Here is a 23,609-nt window from a genome sequence, read left to right as displayed (position 1 = left end):
GGGGGTGAAAATGGTAGGCTGGGCCAAATCGAAGCTCACGAACGAAACCACGCGCGGTCGGATGGCACGTGACCTACACCACGACACTACGAACTGCGCGCACGGAAACTCAGAAGTGCTAGATGCTCATATGGGAAATATGAGAGAAGATTTGGGTTTGCGGGAGGGTGCGTATCAGGGCTAACGCAATGTGGTTTCGAATAAAAGTACACGTGGTCTCCAACTCTATTTCATCACCCCAGAGCCATCGCCAGCAAGTTGAGTATACAGCCAGTTGAAACAGTACGGCGCGGATCTCTCTTATATCTGTCTTATATTCACACTCAAGACGGTGCAGCAGATAAAGCTGATTCGATTATGTAGGGTGTTGTTTCATCAGTCCCAACTGCCTTGTGTTAGACGCGGTTATAAGGAGTAGGGACAGTCGAGTATGAGTATCTTACCCGGTATCCTTCTGGCGAACAATGGCCCCTTCTTGTCCAGTCTCCTTTCCCTATGCCGTGTCGTTAGACGCCAGCCCGATAGCATGTGTCAAAATTGATAACTCACTGTCTTCTGGCCTTCTACAACCAATCTATCTAATTGGTAGAATTGACTGATAACGGTTTGTCTCTGAAGCAATCGTGAGTATCTATTGTAGCACGGCGAATGCCGGGAGGTCGCTTGTCACGACGAGAGTCTGCCGTGGCTAGGAAGTCGAGTTGCCGGGTATTCAGTGACCAACCTTCATCATCCGCAAATTCTGGAGTCCCTCTTGTATCAACTCTTGTATCCTCCTCTCCTGGGTCTCATGCTGATGTTCTCGGAAAGCGTCTTTTGTCCTCCGGATGGCGTATTCGCGGAAGTTATAGTTCGAGAATTGGGAGGACTGACGAAGCAACGACCGGAACTACGTAGAACGAAAATGATTAGTCGTCTGTGGCTGCCTTCTGCGAGCGGTCCGGGGTTGTGGATGCACTTACCAGAGACCGCGCCTGGAACGCAGTGTCTCGCTGCAGAGCGGAAACGGACATGGTCGCACACTTGATAGAGCCTGGGGCAAAGAAGAAACGAATATAAAAATCCTTTGGGGTATAGCCGTCGTTGAGGGGGAGCACAGATGTGTCGGAGGTAGAGCTGTTCGACGCCGCTCGCTCCAGCTAGGTGTGAATTTTTGAATAACCGAGCAAAGAAAAACGAGTCAAAGGCCTGTCCGGATGATGCTTCCCTAGAGAAAGATACTTTTTATGGGGAGTTAGCGGCTCGTTCAAACGTCGCAAGCGGAGGTGGCGCTGAGACGTGGAGCTGTAGTCGGCCGGAAGCTGATGACTGGCTCTGTCGCGAATCATTCGGGGGAAGAGAGGGGGACCGACAGATGGACGAGCAACTTACAGTATCGGGGAGACTGGGCCGACGGCTTGGGGTTCGGTCAAGAAAGAGGTGTGAGGTTTCTCGCCTTCGGGGAATTCAGTTGCTTTTTTTTGGGGCTGGGATGACGGAGTTAAGTCTCGGCCTGGCTCCCCCTCCGCCGTTCTGCTTCCCCAGCCCACGCTCCACGCTCACTCTGGCTTGCCCATCTGCGACTTCAACTTCACCCAATAATGGCCCAGCTCCCTACACCTCCTGCCTCCCGTCAGAGTTCAGAGATCCCCGATGCTGCGCTCGAGCAGCTCCGTATAGCTGATGATCCCATACGGTCCTTGGATGCTCTCTTGGAAGGGTACCTTCAGCTTCTTGATAAACACCAGAAATTGCAGCGCGAGCTCGCGTCGGAGCTTTCCTCGGTATGATAACTTGGCCTTCCTCCCGAGAACAACAGCTGAGAGTCGCACAAGGGATTTCTGTCTCTCGCACACGCAAACTACACTTGTCCTCCGGGTCGGCGTTATGGCGCCGATTACTATGACGAACGCATGAAAGCGACAAGAAGAGCGTGAGTCACGGTAGTTGAGATTATGATCCGAAACATCTGCTCAAGGAGTATTTGAAGTCATTGGCTAACCAAGCTATTTTGCCCTTTTTTTAAATAAAATAGAGTATTACGTCCTCCGCATGCAGGCGGAGAAGACAATATCACAGAGCTCGGAGAACCGCGGGAGAAGGAGCAGACTTCCAACGAAGTCTTCTCGATCATATCGGTCCCAAGCGATGATGAGGACAAGCCGTCGAAGCTCGAGGAAGGGCTTGTGCAGCCAAAGCTGCCCAATGACGAGAAAGACCGTGGCTCTGCGGATTCGATTGTGAACTCTCAGGACCTGTCAAATGCTTCGACATCGGGCGTGGAAGCTGATGCAAAACAGGAGACTTTGAAAAATAAGAAACCGCAGACTTCAGACCCGATTCGGTGGTATGGGCTACTGGTGCCGAGCTCTTTGCGGAGCGCTCAAAAAGCTTTCACCGGAGTCGTTGAAGGCAATTTGCCTGAGCTCGCGAGCATTGTCGTCCAGATGCAAGCTGCAGAAAAGGAAATTTGTCGGCTGCGAAGGAAGTTGGGACGGCCAGAGTGAGCGCTCGTGGGATGCTATTGCCTCTCCCTATTATGGTTGTTATGCTGCACTCGTATCTACTTGTAGAAACATCAACCCGCAAAGATCAGAGGAAGGGCCCAAATCAGTGTCATCTTCCTTTTTCGTTGCCTCCCGAATCTCAGTTTCTCCTCAAATCCTTCTTCTTCAAGCTCTGCTGGATGATGTGGCACTCTTCTGCACTGCCTCCGAGCCATCCTTGATGTCTCAAAATAATATCCAGGAGTTACGAGGACGCTGCTGAGGAAACGGAACTAGTTGATCGAACTCGCCTTGGCTCGACTGGAAGTGAAATTACTCATCTCCGGATTTGAAGTGCTTCTCTTTCCTTGGAATTCTCTGAGCGAAAGGTTTTGATCTCGACGCTGTGCTGCTGTCGCGCCTGATTGGGCCGCTTGAATCTGGATGATGCATGACACTCTGCAATGCTCATTGCTCACATCCTCGATGGCGTGCGGAGAAAACATTTCTCGCCTTCTCTGATGCGATGGCTTCGCAGGTTTCAAATGGATTTTCGCCGGTTCTCAGTGGCCGACCCTGTTCAAACCTGAGACGTGCCATTTCTCTTAGCGGCCTCCACCACCCAATCTCTCCGATTGTCTCGCCTTCGCGTCGGTCCTTCGATGAAACTGCGCCAACGAGCCGAGCAAGATTCCATCAGATGGGCAGGACTCGAAAATACTGAGCTGGGAGGCGATTCTCCATGATGTTTTCGAACACCTCAGTTCTCTTCGCTCTCCTTGTTGCGAGAGGGTGTCGAATTACCCCCCCTCCGGCTTTGCTGTTAGGTCACCAAAGCTTGACTTCTCGATTGACAGACCCTGACATCAAGGCCCAGCAATCCTTCATCAAAGCCTCCGCACTAGCTCCTTCTGAGTTCCGAGCGAGGGACCCCACTGGCGGTTTCGAGCTCAAGTGACGAAGGACCACAGTCCTGACAATAATCATCAGCCGAGATCGGCTGGGTGGCGGAGGACCATTTCCTCTCTGTTGGCTGTCCAAGCAATGCGAGCATCAGCCAATATCAACAGTTGAGGCTTGGTCTGAGGGACTCTGGAAGACCCTGCTTTCCTTTCATGACCTCCCGGCGTGAGGTGCTCTCTTCAAGTGACTTCCCCGTCCTCAGAACCACGTTGGTTCTCACTTTCGTTCTCTTCCTTTCACTTCCGAGGCAAGGGCTAGAGGCTTTTTTGGTTTTGTGATTGTTTCGCGGATTTGTGAGACTCGAATCAAGATCTGTCTGTCTTGTTTGTCACTAACAACTCGTATCAATACCTTTAGGTATGTCTCCTTGAAGAATCGGCCCAAGATTCTCGAGAGGCAATGCAGCTGTGAGCAAGTCTCGACTGTTCTTCATTTCCATTTTACGGTTTCGATACCCTTTTCTGGTATGCAGTCTGAACCTCAGAGTCCCTGGATAGTCTCTCTCGAGCCGCGAAGCGATATTGACTTCTTCTTCACACGCCTAGAGGCATTGAATGCCCTTCTTAGCTGATATCACACTTTCACTTCACCTTGGGCATCTGGCTCTTCAGTCCATTCTTTTAACCCTGTGACACTCATCGATAAGGTAACGCCTCTGGGGCTTGACTCTCATTCGGCACCAGGCCCTCTTGCTGAACATTGTTTCATTTCATCTCCAAGCGGTTTTTCGGTATATAAATAGAGCTATTATTCGCGCTCAGCTTGCTCTTCGGCGAAGTTCGTATCCCAGGATCAGTCGACGAGTGCTACTCTCAAATTTACGTTCCATGCGTCGAAAAGCACTAGTATAATATTCAGCGTCGACCTCTCGTACCAATCTTCCGGAACTTTGACGGCCGCCTGGTTGAAAATGGATCCAAGATTAAACGGCATGAACAGCCGATCCGACCCTCGGACTGCACAGAGAAAAGGGTCTGTTCGGCGGGCAAGGGAAATGCTAGAAGCCGGTCGACGACCTCGAATTCGAGTCCCTCAAGCAAACGCAGGGGCAACTCAATTCGGAGCGCGTACTGCTCCCCAAACGACCGGGTGGCCTTTGTCCAGTAACAATAATCTGCAAACGAACATGGCTTCCCCACAAGGAAGGCTGTCAAACATCGTCGATTCCCAAGGGAGGTTGTTGTCGCCTCGGGCTCCTCCGCCTTCTCAACGCCCACCTCGACACGATCTCCCATCGCCCTCCATATACTCGGAGAGAAGCGTCTCAGATGCTGTGCCTAGTCCATTACATGTTCAACATTCTGGGCCCTCGTTCCCCGAACCTTCTCCCGGTCAAACGGGCATCCATCCTGCACTACGAGAGCCCGTCCCTGCCGCAGGTGAAACCGTATCCAGAAAATCTGCAGCTGACTCTGTTAGCTCTATTCCCTCGATACCTGATTTTCCTCCGCCGCTTCCCCCAAGCAGAACGGGAAACCTCGGGCCGCCGCCTCCTTTGCGTTCGATCATGAATCGCGGGTCTTCTGTTTCGCCAATCCCGGAGGAATTGCCTGATAGTCCGACCATAACGAACAACCGTTATGCGCATAGCGAAGCCACTGCATCTAGTTGGAATTCTCAGCAGCGGGAATCTGATATATTAGGGGCATACCTCGACAGCGATTCGGACGGCGCACAGCAGCCCTCAAGCACGAGCGATCATGGTGAAGTGACTTTGGTTCGACAGGCAAGTCTTGGAAAACGAGGCAAGCCTTCTTTGCGTACTATCAGCAAACCCAACGTCGGAGCTCCCCAGATGGCAGGGAATAACGGCGAATCTGGCATGTTGCAGGGACAGGATGCCGGTGCTAGTCTAAAGGAAATCGCAGCTGGCTTACAAACACGAGACTCGTTTGGCTCATCCTCATCCGAAGAGTCGCAGATTGACCCGGAAAAGCCTCCAATCGTGCTGGGCGACGATAGAGGTGCGGATCGATCGTACGACAACAATACGGGGACACTTGAAGGTGAGGCAGGAACCTTGCCGAAGAGTACTCCGACAATGAGTGAGGCGAGGCCCGGAGCACGTCGGCCGCCTCGATTGAACATGAGCGCAGTCAGAGAGGCTGAAGCCCGTGGCAGTCTTACAAGTCTCTCAGACTTGATCAAGCGTGCCACAAAACTTGCGACCAACCTCGAGCATGGGCGGACCGCAAGCCGAAACGACCTTCTGAACGTTGGGGGCGGCTCTAAGCCTCCATTTCATGGTAAGCGGCATCCTGGGGCGCAGGGTTCAAACCGCTGGTCTAGCTAACAAGGAGACAGGCGACCCAAATCGCAAGTCGGGCTCCATCAAAGATATCCTGGCCTCATTCCCAAACCCTGCTGCTACACCGGAGGGTCGGTCATCTTGGCCCGTTTTCTGGAGAAAGTCCACGCTTCAGCAGTCCGCACTTTACCAGTTGAACTCCCAAGAACGGGACCAAGAAGCAAGTCAGGAGAAGCGACGGCGTCGGTGCTGCGGGATACCCTTGTGGGCATTCATTGTGGTATGCGTCATCTTGCTTCTCATCGTCGCCGCCGCCGTCCTAATACCGATATTCCTGATTGTGGTTCCCCGAGAGAGCCAGAGTAGTGATGGTAGCACAACCTGTGCGAGGGCGTCCCCTTGCGCGAATGGTGGTGTAAGTGTATCGAGTGGCGATGTCTGCTCATGCGTTTGTGTCAACGGATATACTGGTTCGCGTTGTACAACCACAGGCGATGCAAGCTGTGTCTCCACCGAGATTGCTCAAGGCTCAACATCGAGGAACGCCACTGTTGGGGATGACCTCCCACGGCTATTCCAGGAATCACAAAGCAACTTCAGCATTCCATTGGATCCAATTACGATCATGGCTCTCTTTAGCCAAAACAACGTGTCTTGTACAACGGAAAATGCGCTTGTGTCATTTAAAGGTCTATCGTCGAACGGCAACGATCGTCGCTCTCAGTCTCTTGATTTTGTCGTCACAGACCAGTTTTCGCCTGGTAATGAGGACCCTCCTCCCTCCGCCGTCTCATATGTTCCCACAGCGACTGTTCCCGCTCGAAGGTCCGTCGTTACAGAAAACGGTATCGTTTATGAAGACTCCCCGCCCTCAGACGACGATAGGCTTCGAACTGCGGACCCTACTCACACACCAACGGCCACTCCGAGTGTCAGTCCTGAGGTGGTTGATTTCTCGCGCGTTGCGGTCTTGTATATCCTCCAGAAAACTGGCGCCCTTAATGCGGCTATGCTCTCAGCAGAGTCTATCCAAAATCACCTAGAACACTCCCACTTGAACTCTACCGACGAGAACTTCATGGTTGATCTCGCCCCTTCAGGCGTCAAGGGTGATATCACGCTGGATTTTGACGCGTTTACGATCACCGACTTTGACGGGAAGACCGTTGGTGAGGTCTAAGCACTCAACGCAATTATCACTGTTTCTCAGAGGCCTCCTATTTTCCCGCTCTTTGGCTCCTTGGTCCCGTCCTTCCAGGACGTTGAAATTTCACTTCTCGCATTCCTTCGTGTCTGCATAATCCTTATTTGAGAAACTTTAGCACCTATCCCTTCGGGCTCTCTGTTATCTATACTCGTCATTTCTCAGTCTCTCATACCCTTGTTAGTGCGCGCTTTGGCTTCCAGCCCTTGGTCTCTGATTAGATTGTCTAGAGCGAGATCGCCTTGCCTATCTACCAGCCTCTGAACAAACTTTTAGCGTGAGGTACCGCCATTGAAGTGTTATTCCCGTGATTGTTTGCGTATCTTGTTTTGGGCCGGGCTGAGAATCAAAAATCCTCCACACAAGCGCAAGCTATAATATGTAGGCAGTTCTGAACACCCAATGCGCCGGTAAGAATTGTGGGTAACCCGTCGTAGTTATATATGTAATTGGTGAATGATCGGCCAAAAGCCTCGCGAGGGCTTCATCCTCCATGGATTTCTCCGGCTAGTGCAAGTGATAAGAAGCTAATATACAAGAAGTGGCGTCCAGAGTGGCACTTATACAAACGATCCAACACCCGAGACAATTCCATCGAACGCCGACTCCGACACGATCATCGGCCGAAGCCTGTTAATTCGATCATACAGAATCGACTGTTCAGCCTCCCACCTCCTCCTCACATTCGCCTTCGTTTCGATCTGCTTCTGGGACTGGCCGAGCCATGAAATGCTACTCTTTTGCTTTTCGATACTCCGCTCTTCGTCTTCCTGGGCCTTCTTGACGAGTTGAGAGACCATTGTTTTCCAGTTTCCGAGGCCAACGCGGAGACAATCGGCGCAACGGTTTGTTGGAGTGGAATTGCCGATTTGGAGGAAGGTGGTTTCGGCTAGATCGACTGCGTCGCGCGTCCAAGCTAGGCCGGTTTCCTCGGAGGAGGACGCAAAGAGGATTTCGCCGATGTAGGCCATTAGACCTGCCTCGTCACAGGGGGAAGTTGCGGTGCGGAGAGGTGGTTGGTCTCCAGAAGGTGTGGGTGGGGGGTATTGGACGGGGATCAGGACGGTTTTGAGGGTATTGATGAAGGAACGGAATGGGTAGTTGACCTGTGTGGGGGATGAGAGTGAAGTGGTTCCAAGGGCGCCAGGAGGAGGTTGTGGGAGGGCACGGCGGGCCTTTAGGACGGAGGTGAAGATTGATAGGGCTGTGGGCAGGTTTCCTTGCTTGGCGTGGTGAACGCCAAGGGCTGTTGAGACGCGGATAATGTTTTCGGAGGGCAAGGAGCTCCCATCGTTCTTGATTATCCCTGTTTTCAGGTCTACCACATCTGTCGCATCCACGGGGGACCCTGCGGCTGCGATATCCATTGCCCAGGTGTACATATCAGCGGCTGTGCTTTGTAAACCTTTGTATTCCAGCCAGTCTGCGTAGGCGAGTGCAGCATCGATTTTCTGTTTTGTATCGAAGCCACGAGTCGTCAAGATCTTCATGTAAAAGGCCTCCGGACTTGGCGACGCAGGTTCAGAATCTTCTTCACGCGGTGCCTTCTGGCCTTTCGGTACAGGCTTAGGACGTGGGTTTGATGGCCCAACAAAGTACTCTGCTGGTGCTGAGACGCGCTGTTTCCGATCTGTCAGCCATCCCTCTAGGTTCTCCGCTGCCTTCGCGGCCCCTAAGAGAGCCTGGAAGTATCCCCGCCTCCACGGCTCGCTCTTGGCCGTAATATCGAACCCCGTTTTCCCAACACCCTCAATGAGAATCCCACCCTCCTCCTGCTCGACGATACCCTTACCCTCAACGTCCTTATCTTCCAGGCGCATCAATAACTCCCGTAAGTAGCCCGCAACCATCGGCCAATCGCTTAGTAGCTTCCCAATTTCCTCAGGGTGCTGCCACGCCGCAGCTGACCGCAGGCACCATCGGCTCTTCCATGACCATTCCGGCGGGGTTGGCCATTTATGTTCGAGTTCTTCCTGGTACACCCCTATCTTAATTATCTCGTATAAGATGATAATGGCGCCGAACGATAAACTGAGCCGCAGGACGCGTGACATGCGTCGCTTGAAGTCGCCGCGACTTTCGGTGGAAACCAGCCTTGCATAATGTTGACGAAGATGAACTGATATGGGCGGGAGAGCTCGAGGGATGGGCGAGGGAGAGAGGAAGGATAATTGAGGTCGACTGCGGAGCGTCGAGAGAAAGAGAAGAGGCGGTTTCTGAGTGAACGGACGACGGCATGAGCGGCGCGCACTGCTGGGAACAAAACGCGGGGGCCACAATATTCGAGGTTTGTGAGACTGCTGACGAAGCATTTTCGATGCAAGTGATCCTGTGAAGTGGCGTTGGGTTGCGAGAATTGAAGACTGATCCTCCCTCAGGCTGGAACTTGAAAGGTGCCAGTTTGGTCTCTGTTTGCACTGTTTGCGTTGTTTGCATACTGGGTTCGTAACCATTTCCTGTTCGAGTCCGAGGTCCAGACTCGTCTCATCTCGAAGAAAGGAGATTTACGTCCTCCGATTCAAGACACAATATCATAACCATTCTATTATGATGGTACTCGACTGTTCTATATTCGTGCTAAATCAAGTCTTAACCCAAGGTCCCGTCTTTATATCACTTCAAACAAAGAAAATGAAATCATTCTCGAGCGCCCTGGTATCATTTACAGACGCTCGAAGTAGCCCTCGCTTTCGAGGAGAAGAATAATCTCATGGACAATGGAGCGAACGCTCTGCTTGGAGACATCGACGACGAGGTTTGCGTTTGTAGGTGCCTCGTAAGGATCATCCACCCCAGTAAATCCCTTGATCTCTCCACGGCGAGCCTTCTCATAGATCCCACGCTTGTCGGTCTTCTCGCAGTATTCGAGGGGAGTAGCAACGTGAACCAGGAAGAAAGAACCACCGGTGCCCTGGACAGCATCGCGGGCGGCCTTGCGAGAGTGCTCGTAGGGAGCAATGGGGGCAGCGATAACAGCTGCGCCAGCGCGAGTAAGCTCGCCGGCAACGAATGCGATACGTTGGATGTTTGTGTGGCGGTCTTCGCGGCTGAAGCCGAGCTCAGAAGAGAGCTCGTGACGGACGGTGTCACCAAGAAGAAGCGTGACAGAGCGGCCACCCTGCTGGTTCAGCGTAACCTGGAGAGCACGAGCGATGGCATCCTTGCCGGAGTTCATGTAACCGGTAAGGAAAATAGTGAACCCCTGAGTGGCGCGCGGAGGGCTAGATTCCCGCAGGATCTTGACGACTTCAGGATAAGAGAACCACTCGGGGATGTGAGCACCAGTGCGGAGACGGTTACGGAGCTCGGTACCAGAGATGTCGAGGGTCTTGACACCGGCGGGGACCTGGTCTTTTGGCTTGTACTCGTCCGTATCGGGGAGGTAGGTGACCTGCTGGAACTCGACGACCTCAATACCCAGTTCTTCGCGGTACTTCTCGACAGCGTGCTGGGCGTCGTAGGGGCCATAGAATTCTTCACCCTTGGAGTTCTTTCCGGGGCCGGCATGGTCACGGCCGACGATGAAGTGAGTCGCACCGTGGTTCTTACGGATGATGGCGTGCCAAATAGCCTCACGCGGGCCGCCCATACGCATAGCAAGAGGCAGAAGACCAAGGACAGCCATGCCATTGGGGTAGCGAGGGAGCAGAGCCTGGTAGGCGCGGACACGGGTGAAGTGATCAATGTCACCAGGCTTGGTGAGGCCAACGACAGGGTGGATGAGGACATTGGCTTGGCGGGCTCGGGCAGCACGGACCGTCAATTCACGGTGAGCTCTGTGCATCGGGTTTCTGGGGACGATTAATCACACCATCTTTGTGCCTCCAAGGTAATTAGGCCAAGACAAACCTGGTCTGGAAGGCGACAACTCGGGACCAGCCGAGCTTGTCAAAGTGGATACGCAACTCTGCCGGGGTGTCTATGAGTGGTTGCGTCAGTTTTGTCATTTCCCGCGTTTCTCTATGGAGGGAAAGTGTGGGCATACAGCGGAGTCCGACATAGTCGTAGTGGTTCAGCTTGTTAATCGCCTCAAGCTTTCCACCGATGTAGAATTCGTGAACCTTGGTGTTCAAAACCTTGATAGCGGGGTGTTCTGGGTCACCACCGAAGACGAGTTTGGCCTCCTTCTCCCTAGAGGAGAACGTTCAGTTAGTAAACCACGCAATGACCATCTAATGGGGAGTCGGGATTGCGTGTGCGCTGGCCTTGGCGAAGACGATTCTCCCACGCCCCCCAATTCGTTTCTCGGCAGAAGCATCAAGCGAGTGGCGGAGACCATGATTGAAGCGTGCCAAGAGCGAGGGACATGCAATAGCCAAGGCCACAGAAAAGCAAAAAAAAAAAAGGAAAAAAGAAAATTGATGCACGGTAAACTCACTTATCGGGGCGGTAGATGTCATCGATAGTGAGAATGGCGAGGTTGCGGTCGTCACGGAAATCGCGCAGTGTAACACGGGAGCCGGGCTTGAGCCCAGCCTCGTCAATGGCCTCCTTGGACGCATCCAGAGTGATGGGCATAGAGAAAACGTTGCCATCAGCGAGACGGCAGTCGGCAACGACACTAGAGGAGACATATTTCACAGTTAGAAAAACGCTCGACCTGTTTGCGCATACTTCTTCCACAATCAATCTCAAGTGTATTCCCCCAGGAAAAAAAGCCACTGTGCAATGGGCAATCAACTCGACGTCGGGAGAGAGAGCGGTGGGGCATACCCGTCATAATCCTTCTGGTTCATGAAACCTGCGCCCCATTAGTTATGTATCCTCGAGAAAGCTAGCGAAGTTGGGTACAGCCGTTGTGCCTCCAACTCAATATCAAGTCGCAAAGTTGAACGTACCCTCGAGAGGACTGAAACCACCATTCATAATTAATTCCAGATCGCACAGCTGGCGCTCGGTGAGAACAATGGCGGGAAGAGTCTCCGCCTCAGCCTCGAGCTGGTCGCGGCGGGGAGCATCACGGGCGAGGAGGTCCTTCAGGACACCACCGTGGGGAGGGTTGGCCATTTTGACAAACTGCGCTTTCGGGAATTGAGAATGAACCAGCAAGGGTAAGGCGGGGAAGACGGTGAGAAAATCAAAGAAAGAAATGGGAGAAGGCGATGAGGGGATGAAGAAGAAGTTTGGAAGAGGGTTGAGGGCAAGGCACGTTAAAATATTCCAAAGTTGGAAACGGAGAAAGGATGAGCGGAACCAAAGATTGGAGATTGGCACCGCAGCAAATCCAGGAGACCAGAGGAGGGATTATTCAGGTTGATTTCGCCCAAGGATGGATTAGGGAGTGGGGAATGGAGGCGGGAGGACTACGTATACAAGGCTTGCAGGTTATTCCAACATCCTGTCCATCCATCCCGGGGCTCGTGTCACCGGCCCCGGGTATCGACGGATTTCATGTTGACAGGCATTCCGTCTGCTCATGGCGTCCTCGACAAATATGATACCGTGGCGACGGCGCAGTCGGAGACTTTGTCGAAGAGAGAATCCCGTCCTGGATAGAGTCATGATTTTCAGGGGCGGAGATTAGCAGTTCTTTGTCCTTGACGTCGCCGTCAAAAGTTTCAGTTATCATTCAAGTTCTCTCGTCATCGGAGGTTCAAAGTGCAGGGAAGTGGAGGTGGAGGCAGAACGGCAAAGGGACAGGTGGCCCTGAGAAATTCCTCGTGTTGCCCCAGCTCCCATCCAACCCACGCACACCACCGCTTTGCATCAGAAAGAAAAAGCACATCTTGGACATCCAGGTCTTTGGGGGTCTGTTCAGAGAACTTCTGATTCTTCTTGAACAGGCTGCGAATGCTTTTAAGTGGCGGCGTGGAAATGGCGACATTCTCCACACGGCTTGCGTGATTATTCATTCCTAAATAGGCCTAGCGCCGCTATTTCGAACAATTCCATCGCCGATCGGCTCCTCCAACTGCCTCCTGTTCCTGCTTCATTGCATGCCCCAATCATCAATCATGGCCTTGACAGGCAGTCCCAGTGATCGGCAGGCGTCCGTCCCTGAATATCACTCCAAGTACGTAAGCTCTCCTGACTTTCCGCGCTTCCAGGTTTTGAGGGTTTCAGCGGCGCTCTCCTGGGGCCTGCTCTGGATTTCTTGGCTTTTCACTCCTGCAATGGAACGTCCATTCGAGAGGGGACAGTTGTTCGTTTCAGATGGAAGGACCCTGACTCATATCGACGGGGCTCAATTGCTCTTTCCCAAGGTCGAATCTGGGGGCGCCTCTTGGATTGAACTGCTGGTAAACGTGTTCACGCCACTATTCAGCTCAATGTGCTTTACTTGGCCCTCCACAAAAATAGACTCCTCCCAAGCAGTGCAGAACACACTTCGCTTCCCTTGCTCTTGGTCGCCCGACAGGTGCAGAACTGATATACCGCCTGCCGCGGACTGGTTGCTCTACAGAGCACAAACTCTAGAAGGCCGCCGAAGGCTATCCAATCGTATCGCTCTGACAGTAGCATACTGGACCCCGTCAAGTTTCGAAGGCTAATCCCTCTCCTCAAACCCCAGGTACCCCCCGGACTTCTTCTCGCTTGCCTCGCTATGTGACATCGCCATCGCCGTAGCAGACCTGACAAATCTACCAATTTGCGATCTAGATATAGCGCGAATTGCTCGCGTTTGCAAGGAAACTGTCGTTTCATGGGCGTCTCGCGCCAAACGCCCTGCCGGCTCCGTCTCTGGGTCCTTCGTCCTCGACCAAGCGGCCCAGGGCCCTTGATTAGATCGCCAAGAGATTAGATCGATAAGATTAGATCGACCCGTTCGTGCCTCAAACCCCAAAGGATGAATGGTGCAATTCAGAGAAAAAATCACACCTTCAGATTAAGCCATGGCGAGAAATCCACTTAGCCTCCGGGCCGCAAGACCCAATCTCAAAGCCAAGACCTGATGATCGATTCGATCACGACATATCCGCCCAGCCTTCCGAGATCGCCCAACGGTCGCTGCCTTCCGGTCGATTCCTTTCCCTCACCGCAGGTCTTCGGAGAAATGCGGGATGAATCACCCCCATCGCGACATCCGCGCACTCTGTGGCGTGCTTTGGGTCTCTGCTGGAAAGAACACGGAGAGAGAGACACCGCTACGCCGTCGAAGAACCATGGGCCTCGTCATCGGGCAGCACCAAACCCCCGAGTCAAAGTCACTTTCTGTGACAAAAGGGTCATCGTCGATACTTCTGCGATGTACCAATGGGTGATTAGGCCCAGCCAGGTTGCTCTCTCCATTATTCTATTCTGGAGGATACCATGCTCTGCTGACTCGGTTGAACCCCTCCAAAGAGAAACCCGGGCTCAAGTCCGCAACCCGATTGTGATTGGATCGGACAGCAGTCGTCCTTTCCTCCTGAGGGGTGTAAGCACGGGCCGCGGATGTTTGCCTTCGATTGCCTTCCCCGTCTTCAGTCATCCTGATGGTTTGCAGACGGCGTTGTGGAAGCCTCATTATTCCCCGCCTCTCATGGGATTTTGCGTCCCAAAAAAGCCGGGACGAGGGCGATGGACGCCTTTGTGAGATCCTGACTCTACCCGAGGCCGAAATTTTGTTCTAAGATTGGGATATTTTTTCCCATTTCTAGTATGGTATTGAATGTATTCTAAAACTCTTGATGCACGCTCAAACCCACCAATCCTTCTGTCACAAAAATCTCTATATGAAGAGCGATTCGCATATGCTTTTGGGTTCAGTAAAAATATCCGCCAATGGAAACGAGAACCCGTCGTAGGAAAGACATTCATGGCAGCATTATTTCTGTACTTGCGCTAAAAAAAAAAAAAAAAACAAGAGGACCAAGCTATACATGGTCATGTGAACTCGCTAGAACGAAGACTCCAGGGATGAACGCCAAAGCAATGCAAAAATTTACCCAAGTAATTATTGGGCAGTTGTGAGCTGGTTTTGTAAAGCTTGGGACAAGGCTTCCTCCTGTCGCTTGCGTTCCATATCCATCAGGTACTGAGCATACTTAGATCGAGGGTTGTGGATACCACACTCGGTCTTTGCCTGGCCCTTCCAGCGGCCCGAACGCTCATCTTCGTTCTCTTTCACGGGCACGGTCGAGTGGTAGTCACCAATGCTCTTGTAGCCCTTGTCTAGAAGCTCATTGTATGGCAGATCGTTTTCTTTGACATATTGCTTGACTTGGTCAAAGTTCCAGTTGGCGAGCGGGTTGACTTTGATCAGGCCAGCCTCATCAACTTCAATGATGTCGAGGTCTCCACGCTTGCCTCCCTGACTGCGTCGGCGTCCTGTCAGAACGGCATGAACATTGAGTTCGCGGTATGCACGTTGAGCTGGCTCGACCTTTGCGACCCAGTCATAGAGCTGGTCGTTTGTTTCCCACAGCCGAGCGCCATGTTTCTTGGTAAATTCTTCTTCCGTCTCAACGTCCTGAGGCTTGTAGACATGGACGTGTTGGAGAGGGTACCTTTTGCGGACCTTGTCGACGAGAGTAAGAGTCTCTGGGAAGTGGTGGAGGGTATCGAGGAAGATGAGGTTGACCATTTGCGGGCGTGGGATGGACAGCTTGGAAAGCATATCCATAATCACCAGGCCCGTAAGACCAAAGGCGGTGGTCTGGTAAAGGTGGGGAAGCGAAGTGACACACCATCTGAGCACATCTACCGCGAGTTAGTCAATAACCCAGAGAACGCTCGCGGGGCTGGATAGGGGATACAAACCTTGGGGCTCGAGGAACTGAAGCTGTCTATTGAGGAATTGAAGGTGTGGCTTGGTGAAGACAATTTCAGGTAGATAGTCGTCGCTTGATCCACCGCTGACATAGCCCGACTCTGTTGAATCCCGCAAGTCTGCGGTTTCGTTATCGGAGGGGTAACTGGAGTGCATTTTCGCCGGCATATCGACTTATACAACTTTGGAGAAGATGTATATGGTCCTTAAGGATCTGGGGGAGTGATGTGACTGTAGCGGGGGAAGTGGGATGGTACAGGAAGCGAGAAAGGTGCCAATGGCCCGTCTGTTATAGAAAAACGACCAGACAGGGGTAATCACGACATCATCGGCAACGGAGACGCCTTTTTCGCTGCCTTTTGTCCCTCATACATGCCGGTTGATTCTGCCGCCCTCGAGCACGACATCGGCTGTGACCGCCTTCTTCTTTCGGCATCATCGCGAAAAATTCGATTTCCTCATCTCACTCAGGAATCACGCAATACTTGCGCTTCGTGTGTCTGCCGCCACCCGAATCGGCTTATGTAAACCAAGTTTGCAGGGGGTGATGATAAATCCACCCACTCTTGCGGTGCTTCCTGGAAGCACGGCGAACTGTCTCCCGGGAAGAAAGGCCCCATTATCAGATTCGATTATAAATCACCAGCTTCCCCAGTGCCGGAAGGCAGGGCAAACAAGGGAGGACAGTGGTAGTCCGTGTCAAGCTTTGAGGGCACTGCCGTGATGAGCAATCAGTGACGAAACTGCAGGAAATCTTGAGAGAAGGACATACATCAGGAAATTAGTACGAATGGCGGTTATTGGCTCATGATTTTCTGGTGTCATCACAGAATGTCGTGCCGTCGTCAGACATCTCTCAAGATGCAGGATAAGCAAGGTGGACGGTGCTCTCCACTCCTTGTCATAATGTGAGCTGGAGGCCATCCCGACCGGGGCTTCGTCTTTTTCTGCCAGGCGGTGGATGAGGCGGGGGGCAGCATCTGCATGCAGCCTGAGGCATAAAAGTCTCCACGTGCAGTCGATCAGTGCGGGACATCGGATAATTATTCTGGAATTCAGGGCATCGCATCTCTCACATCTCGCTCTCCTCGCGCGCCCCTCGTCTCAAGTGGGCTCTGTTGATACATGTGGCCTTGTGCCCTCTTTCTCTCCTTCTTCCTCAATCCCCTTGTCGCCCGCACACTTCCTCCGCCTCCCCTGTGAAATGTCATCAACGAACCCCGCGGAAGTTGTTCGTCCGACCCGTCCTGTTTTGCGACAGAATTTCTCGAGTAGCTCTTTCATCCACGATCACCAGCAATATAAACCTCCGGCCCCCTTTACCCAGACGATAAGCAATGTGCTTGGAAATCATCAACAGTCGCCGCCCTTGGCGTTTGCTGGCAATGCGAATCCCATTAATCCAGATCCGAAGAGAGTGACGGAAAGCGGCATTATCCACAGCATCTTCCACAACCAAGAAGATGTCCTTCCCCAAGGGACCCCGAAACTGGTTGCAACAGTATTTTACAAGACTTCTGAGCCGGTTCACCCTCATCTGCACCCCGATTCTTCCCCCAATGCTCGACCTGGCGATAAACTTCCACCCCCCGTGGTTCCCGTTGGTTCGGCTCCAACCCTAGATATCGAGAAGATCCCGCGCGAGCCACCGGCACCGGAACCGGAACCACTAGATCATCTATACGGCCATTATGTATCCCAGCTGTGCCTAACCAATTTCCTTCAAATCGTCGAGTCGCTTCCTACACCGTATCGTCGCATGAACACCTCCCACCGCTGTCTCGATAAACATGATCAGCCGCGCGTTGTCGAAGTTACCTTCTCGCCGCCACCTAACCCAGATTATCTTACGTTTGCGGACCTCCGAAAGCATGAAAGTATCTGGCGCTTCGAGAGAGAATGGAACGTAGAGGTTGTTTTGCAAAGGGAGAGTGTTTTCCGTAGGCATAAGCGGTTGGTTGTTTTTGATATGGACAGCACTTTGATCCAGAACGAAGTAATTGATGAGATTGCGAAATTTATCGGCGTGGAGAAGGAAGTCTCCGTTCGTACTCCCGACCCCCTTCGAATCAGTATTTATATTCTAATCGTGACAGGAAATTACGGAACGCGCCATGAACGGCGAGCTTGACTTCTCCGCATCGCTCAAGGAGCGTGTTAGCCTCCTGAAGGGCGTTCCTGCGGACGTCTTTGAGAAGCTGAAGTCTGTCCTCACTATCTCACCTGGCGCCAGAGAGTTGTGCAAGGCTCTCAAGAGGCTCGGCTGCAAGCTTGCGGTCCTGAGCGGAGGATTCCAACCACTTGCTGAGTGGTTGGCTGGTGAGCTTGGTATTGATTACGCTTTTGCAAACCATGTATGTACCCAACGTCATCCCTCAGCCTGCTACTATTTTGACCGTTGGCAATCTTTTTGAATACGGCGCACTAACTCTCGTTACCCTCAAGCTCGAGATCGACCCTACATCGCAGACTTTGACAGGCCAGCTTGTCCCAACGTATCCGATCATTGATGCGAATCAAAAGCGCTCACTGCTCTGTTCTATTGCCGCAGACAACGGGGTGGACATTGCACAGACCGTGGCAGTGGGCGATGGTGCGAACGACCTGCTCATGCTTCACGCTGCTGGGCTTGGGGTTGCCTGGCGGGCCAAGAGCAAGGTCCAGCTTGAAGCCCCCACCCGCATTAATGGCGAAAGCTTAGTGGATGTCCTTTACCTTCTTGGATTGGACAACGAGGAAATCCAAGAGCTTATTGCATAGAACACCGCCCAAAGGTGTCTCTGGCACGCAACTCCTTGACACTCTCCTATCACATCTCTCCCCAAAGTCGGGTAATCAACCACGCTGTCGGGTAATCAAGCACACTTTGTTTCGCAACTTGGCATGAGGCAAGATCCCATGTCTCACTTGTCGATTTTGTCCTCAGCGCCTAGCAGGCACTAGTATCTCGGATACACATGTCACGACCGCCACACTTGATGTTGAGATGCATTCAGCGAACAGAGAAACCCTTCGTAGTCGAGGGTAATTGTAATTGAGGATCGACGATATATATGCAAACTTGATCTAATGGACATTATGTTCCAATGTATCTTGCTCCGCCATACAACCACCTTCTGTAGATAATGACCACCAAACAAGCCTGGATAAGCTGCAGCCGCTTCTTCAATTTGCAGGGGCACGTGTGTAGCCCAGTAGTGGTGGCTATCGTCAGGGAAGAACTCCGATTCTCGTCTTGTGCCTGCAAAGGCGAGGAGGAGCAGTCAAGATCAGCAGATCATCTTGGCTACTGTTCCGTCCGACAAGGTGTGTGCATATCCGCTTTAGACAACGTTCGGCCAACCTCATGGGCTGGAAGATTGGGAGTCTACCCAGTTCGTCCGCCTTGAGGATGTCTACTTCCTGGCGCGCAAGAGTTAGATGCCCGTGAAATCCTCGCTCACCTTGACTGCATATTCCGTTACCGACACTCAGATGAGCAGTGGACTCTGTGCTTCCAATTGTTGGTTACGGGCATCTTATCTTGCTCTCTTGCAGATTTTCTTGAGGATACGGATACTTCAATACTTTTGGTCCTCGGTGCGGTACTCCCGACGTATGGTGCTTCCGCCGTCTTCAGGGTCTTCGGAGCTTACAAAAAAATTATGACGATGGATTGAACTAGATAGGTCCGGAGCATTGATCTACGGGCAAAGTCAGTGCCGAGTCCTTCCCTTGGAGTAGATATGCGTGGAGTAGAGGCGGATCAGTCGAGTCAAACTGTGTTGAACTGCATAAAATCTAGCCCGAATGAGACGCCACAGATAAATGAGATCTTTATACATCCATAACGAGAAATAATGCTAATACCATGTGCCGAGATCTGTTGAAGTAAACTAAAAAGAAGACAAGTTATCGCGTTGCCTCATCAATGGAAAGAGTCTCGCTAACGGCCCGCCCAGGAGCTTCGGTTCGCCTCCTCTTGAGGACGTTCTCGATGAACGCCTCTCCCGCCTTGTAACTGCTCCGAACCAGAGGCCCGGAAGCACAGTAGAGGAAGCCCATGTCGAGTGCCCTCTGGCGCCACAAATCGAACTGATCCGGCGTGACATATTCATGCACAGCCATATGCCGCTTCGTCGGCCGCATGTACTGACCGAAAGTGACGACGTCAACATTGACAGCCCGTAACTGGCGGAGCGCATCCCAGAGCTGCTCTTCTGTCTCCCCGAGACCCAGCATGAGCGATGTCTTCGTGATAAGAGACGGTTTCGCCTTCTTCGCAGCGTCCAGAACTCGGATCGACTGCTGGAAGGTAGCGCGCCGGTCACGCACATAGGGTGTCAAACCTTCAACAGTTTCAACATTGTGCGCATATACATCCAGGCCAGACCGGGCCATCAAAGCAACCATATCCAGGTCTCCACTATAGTCGCCGGTCAAACACTCCACCAAGATATTAGGAGCCTTTTGCTTGATCTTGATGACGGTTTCGGCAAAGTGACGAGCTCCGCCGTCAACCAGGTCGTCCCGGTCAACAGTGGTCAGCACTACATACCCCAATCCCCATCTGGATATCGCCTCAGCCGTATTCTCTGGCTCATGTGGATCAAGCGGCGGTGGGGTCCGAGATGTCTTCACGCTGCAAAACCGGCAACCGCGCGTACAAGTATCCCCCATAAGCATTATCGTCGCCGTAGCTGTAGATTTATCGCTGCCACCCCAACAGTCGGAGATGTTGGGGCATCGTGCCTCCTCGCACACGGTATGCAGGTTCAACCCTCGAAGGTCTTTCTTGAGCCGCTGGTAATTCTTTGAATCAGGTATCGGCGTCTTCAGCCACGACGGCAAACGGGTCATTTCTTTCTTGCGGCCTGCGGGTCCGACCATTGCAGTTTTGAGAGCGTATGCTTCGGAGGGATCAAGAGGCACATTGTCATTGTCACCAGATACAAAGTCCGCAAAGGAAGGGCCGGCATTAAGCTTGTCCGTGAATGTTGTCCGTTTCCTCTCTGTCGGGACTCCGCCAGTGGCGGATGAGGGATCAGTCGTTGCGTAGCCGCGGGGGGTGAGGAAAGAAAAGCTTCCCGATCGAAGGGCAGTGGCCCTTGAAGACGAGAACAGAACCCTCACTCGATTTGTCGCAGCAGCCATGGTGAGTTTTGCTCAGGCTCCGGTCATTGTTGCAACAAGTTTGGATTCCGCGGGAAACCGCAGCAGCAGTTATCACGATAACGCTAGTCTGTATTAGGAACTCATCTGCCTCAGGCGGAAAACACCTCGGTGAAGTCGCCAATCTGGAGGATAGGGTTAAGAGTCGTACGTTCGTAAGCTCGTGAAGCTATTTGGAATTGGCATGTTATCTGATTGATACCCCTAGTCCCGGACAGATAATTACACATTACTCGCTATGGCAAAACCCACACAGCGAATCAAACGGACAAGGTCCAGCTACCACCATCGAGGAAGAAGAAAAGAACATAGGGCTGTGGGTATTGGAGTCACAAATGAAAGTGTTCGGAAGGGGCAAAGGGCTTTAATCAAGGCAGGCTGGCTCGCTTCAGAAAGGGAAGAACATATGAAAAAGAGTTCGGCTGGCAAATGAGATGAGAAATTTGGAAAGAACAAAGAGCGGAGGTTTATGCCTTGGTCTCCAGGACCTGGATTAAAACTAGAGCGGCAGATTTCAGAGCCTCGTCAGGGGGTCCGCGCAGCGTGAATAATAAATCGTCGACGATTCGGTCAAGATCTTGCTGAAGTTTACTGCCGCGGGAGCCAAGGACCTGATCTCGGATGCGTAATGGTGGAGGTTGAGCAAATTTCATCCCAAGAACCGAAGAGGCTTTCTCTGGGACTGTTCCCAATTTTGTGAACTGTGCGCGCGGAGGCAGCTGTACAGTTCTGCGGCTAGAGGATGGTAACGTGAGGAGATAATTCTTCGCAATTAGAACTGCGCAGAGCGAGTCAAGAAGGGATTCTGGAGCATCTGGAAATATTCGACGGAAGGGGCGGATCAGAGCCCGTTCATGATTATGGCGAAGGAACATTACAACTGGAGAAGTCAGCCGGAGAATGTTCTGTGGGAAATTTTGAACCGAATGTTCCAGCTGGTCGATTGTCCACTCATGATCCCACCTCTCCAACTCGTCCCTTTCCGATCTACTCGACGAAGCACCCGGGGATCCCTGTGCCTCTGACAATGGAGCGGCGATAGCTGTCGCGTCACCAATCTGTCGTGGTTTCGGCCGGTCGTTTTCTTCGGCTGCGTTGTTAGGAACGTCAATTTCTTTGAAGCTCCTTCGGGTAACAAAACTAGAGTCCATATGTACATCTCTCTTGTCATCCACGTGTCCCTTTGAAGAGTAAGTGGGGTTATGTGTCACATATCCACTGTCTGGCGTTTCTAGAGGTGTGTCTGGGCTGAAAGCTGAGACTTCTGGTAGGCTTTGATCAGGAGTAGCGGGGATCGTATGCGTTGGGGTTGAAAGTGAGCAGCTCATCGCCGGTGAAGATTGTCGCGAGATATCAACCAACTTCGGCTTTGTTTTGCTTTTTACGGCAAGAACCTTGTATCAAACTTAGTATGTTAACTGGATTCACTTCGGTGTGTCTGACATACCGCATCATTGTGTGCGCGCTTCCAGTCAGGAATGAGCGGGCTCTTTTGGACGATCTGGAATTTCCTCCGGTTGAGGACGGTCGACTTGCCGGCTTCTTCTCCTACTGGTTCCATGGGAGCGCCCTGGAGCCACGTTTCACAGTATGATAAGCTACTTGGGATCCAACTAGCTTCGCTCGAGGCGGTTCCCGATCTACTCCTATGTGTTGCAGCGGATGAACCGGAAAAGTTCCTTTTCCCTACCGAATCCGCAGCGGAGGCTTCAGATGGTGACATACACCCTGATTCTGTTGTTGCAGTTGTAAATCGTCTATTATCCAATTCACACTGCCTGACAAAAGTTGAATGGGCCATGTGTACATTCATAGTTCCACCTGAGCGGTCTTGTGCTGATATATCGGTTGCGGGAGTATGAGGAGTGCGGCGACCGGTTGTTGAAGCAAAGGAGGGCTCTAGATCTAGATCATTCTCAACCTCAGAGCCTGGGTTTGATGAGAAGTAGGTTGACGACGGTGATGTCCGGGAATTCTGGGAGTCGGAGAGGGGAGGGCTAGGAAGGAGGCCAAAAGTCTCTAGGCTGGAAGCCATGAGATTCTGGTCTGATCGCCAGGCTCGCAATATCCTTATCTTAGGTGGTCGCGGTGTCATCTGGGGCTCCCTAGTAGAGGTCGAATTGTTCTCGAGTGACGGTGAAGTTGGCAGACGAAGTTGGAAAGGCTCTTTCATCTTGCGTACAGAGCGAAAAGGCGAAATGCACGCAGCTCCGCGATCTGCTGGTCGTCTTGGCTGAGATGTAGTATATTCAGATTGTTCGGAGCGTGGAGACGTCGATGGAATGAAAGAGAGAGAGCTTTGCGGCTGCTGCCTCCTCCATGGTTGCACGTTTGGAGAGTAGCGTGGTGAAGCTAGGTTATGAGAGTGAGCTATCGGCTCGTGGCTTGTTATACTATAGGTTGGAACACTTCTGTTGACATAGGCCGGAACAGGGCTGGCAGTCACGGTGTGATGGCGATGGTGACTATAGCAAGGTCCGGTATGCGAATTCGCGAGACCACAGTCCACGGAGGACATAGTGAGCTGATGGTAGTTCAATATAATTGTAAGCAAATCCCAGTTCGCGACCGGTAGGGAGACAGTAGCACGGAAACAGGTGCAAAGATTCTCAGGCTAATACAGGCATGGATGCGGCCGAAGGGACCTTATACTATGGAATGGGCCAAATTAACGAGCGCCCCTTGGCTACCATGCGGTGACATAGTGCCAGACAACAGGCATGTTCATCGCCCCTTCCAGTGGAACTCTGGAACAGAGGTGAAGTGTAAAGGCCTGCTGCACCCGTCGTCCTTGCATTCCAAAGAGAGGCAAGACTCATTCAGGGACCAATGGGTCGAGATCATTGGCCAATGGGTTACTTCAAAACGTGGGCGATGGGCTTTGCA

General features: G+C 52.3%; 10 protein-coding genes across 10 annotated transcripts; 4 read left to right on the top strand and 6 right to left on the bottom strand.

Annotated features, from left to right (window-relative positions):
* Positions 1-375: 375 nt before the first annotated feature.
* Positions 376-1,013, bottom strand: BJX67DRAFT_380245 (LYR motif-containing protein; the record flags this gene model as incomplete). Its single annotated transcript, XM_071032752.1, has 5 exons — positions 376-385; positions 444-493; positions 550-612; positions 725-889; positions 963-1,013. The coding sequence occupies 5 exons, from the start codon at positions 1,011-1,013 to the stop codon at positions 376-378; spliced, it is 339 nt and encodes a 112-aa protein (XP_070887443.1).
* A 441-nt stretch (positions 1,014-1,454) lies between these two features.
* On the top strand, positions 1,455-2,701 carry BJX67DRAFT_59216 (uncharacterized protein). Its single transcript, XM_071035197.1, has 3 exons — positions 1,455-1,763; positions 1,815-1,912; positions 2,015-2,701. The coding sequence occupies exons 1-3, from the start codon at positions 1,581-1,583 to the stop codon at positions 2,484-2,486; spliced, it is 753 nt and encodes a 250-aa protein (XP_070887442.1). The 5' UTR covers positions 1,455-1,580; the 3' UTR covers positions 2,487-2,701.
* Positions 2,702-4,338: 1,637 nt separating this feature from the next.
* Positions 4,339-7,294, top strand: BJX67DRAFT_387468 (uncharacterized protein; the record flags this gene model as incomplete). Its single annotated transcript, XM_071034221.1, has 4 exons — positions 4,339-4,435; positions 4,475-4,531; positions 4,571-5,674; positions 5,733-7,294. The coding sequence occupies 4 exons, from the start codon at positions 4,339-4,341 to the stop codon at positions 6,854-6,856; spliced, it is 2,382 nt and encodes a 793-aa protein (XP_070887441.1). The 3' UTR covers positions 6,857-7,294.
* A 1-nt stretch (position 7,295) lies between these two features.
* On the bottom strand, positions 7,296-9,230 carry BJX67DRAFT_59153 (uncharacterized protein). The gene has a single exon (XM_071035196.1). The coding sequence runs from the start codon at positions 9,190-9,192 to the stop codon at positions 7,441-7,443; it is 1,752 nt and encodes a 583-aa protein (XP_070887440.1). The 5' UTR covers positions 9,193-9,230; the 3' UTR covers positions 7,296-7,440.
* Positions 9,231-9,542: 312 nt separating this feature from the next.
* sC (sulfate adenylyltransferase) lies at positions 9,543-11,887 on the bottom strand (the record flags this gene model as incomplete). The annotated part of the gene is made up of 6 exons (XM_071032751.1): positions 9,543-10,671; positions 10,730-10,799; positions 10,866-11,011; positions 11,259-11,441; positions 11,594-11,621; positions 11,719-11,887. The coding sequence occupies 6 exons, from the start codon at positions 11,885-11,887 to the stop codon at positions 9,543-9,545; spliced, it is 1,725 nt and encodes a 574-aa protein (XP_070887439.1).
* A 1,684-nt stretch (positions 11,888-13,571) lies between these two features.
* BJX67DRAFT_59112 (uncharacterized protein) lies at positions 13,572-14,670 on the top strand. Its single transcript, XM_071035195.1, has one exon. It carries the CDS (start codon positions 13,773-13,775, stop codon positions 14,394-14,396), a length of 624 nt encoding a protein of 207 aa, XP_070887438.1. The 5' UTR covers positions 13,572-13,772; the 3' UTR covers positions 14,397-14,670.
* Position 14,671: 1 nt separating this feature from the next.
* Positions 14,672-16,108, bottom strand: met16 (phosphoadenylyl-sulfate reductase (thioredoxin)). The gene is made up of 2 exons (XM_071035194.1): positions 15,563-16,108; positions 14,672-15,502 (listed from the first exon to the last, which is right to left on the bottom strand). Exons 1-2 carry the CDS (start codon positions 15,738-15,740, stop codon positions 14,757-14,759), a joined length of 924 nt encoding a protein of 307 aa, XP_070887437.1. The 5' UTR covers positions 15,741-16,108; the 3' UTR covers positions 14,672-14,756.
* A 668-nt stretch (positions 16,109-16,776) lies between these two features.
* Positions 16,777-18,332, top strand: BJX67DRAFT_371496 (phosphoserine phosphatase SerB; the record flags this gene model as incomplete). Its single annotated transcript, XM_071031094.1, has 3 exons — positions 16,777-17,616; positions 17,669-17,926; positions 18,018-18,332. 3 exons carry the CDS (start codon positions 16,777-16,779, stop codon positions 18,330-18,332), a joined length of 1,413 nt encoding a protein of 470 aa, XP_070887436.1.
* Positions 18,333-19,202: 870 nt separating this feature from the next.
* BJX67DRAFT_350877 (lipoate synthase) lies at positions 19,203-20,736 on the bottom strand. Its single transcript, XM_071028860.1, has one exon. It carries the CDS (start codon positions 20,703-20,705, stop codon positions 19,464-19,466), a length of 1,242 nt encoding a protein of 413 aa, XP_070887435.1. The 5' UTR covers positions 20,706-20,736; the 3' UTR covers positions 19,203-19,463.
* A 437-nt stretch (positions 20,737-21,173) lies between these two features.
* BJX67DRAFT_59083 (uncharacterized protein) lies at positions 21,174-23,409 on the bottom strand. Its single transcript, XM_071035193.1, has 2 exons — positions 22,171-23,409; positions 21,174-22,117 (listed from the first exon to the last, which is right to left on the bottom strand). Exons 1-2 carry the CDS (start codon positions 23,239-23,241, stop codon positions 21,191-21,193), a joined length of 1,998 nt encoding a protein of 665 aa, XP_070887434.1. The 5' UTR covers positions 23,242-23,409; the 3' UTR covers positions 21,174-21,190.
* Positions 23,410-23,609: the final 200 nt, after the last annotated feature.

The sequence above is a fragment of the Aspergillus lucknowensis genome, assembly GCF_044049455.1.
Source record: "Aspergillus lucknowensis strain CBS 449.75 chromosome Unknown BJX67scaffold_14, whole genome shotgun sequence".
Classification (NCBI taxonomy): domain Eukaryota; kingdom Fungi; phylum Ascomycota; class Eurotiomycetes; order Eurotiales; family Aspergillaceae; genus Aspergillus; species Aspergillus lucknowensis.
This window is presented reverse-complemented; position numbering and strand designations above follow the sequence as displayed.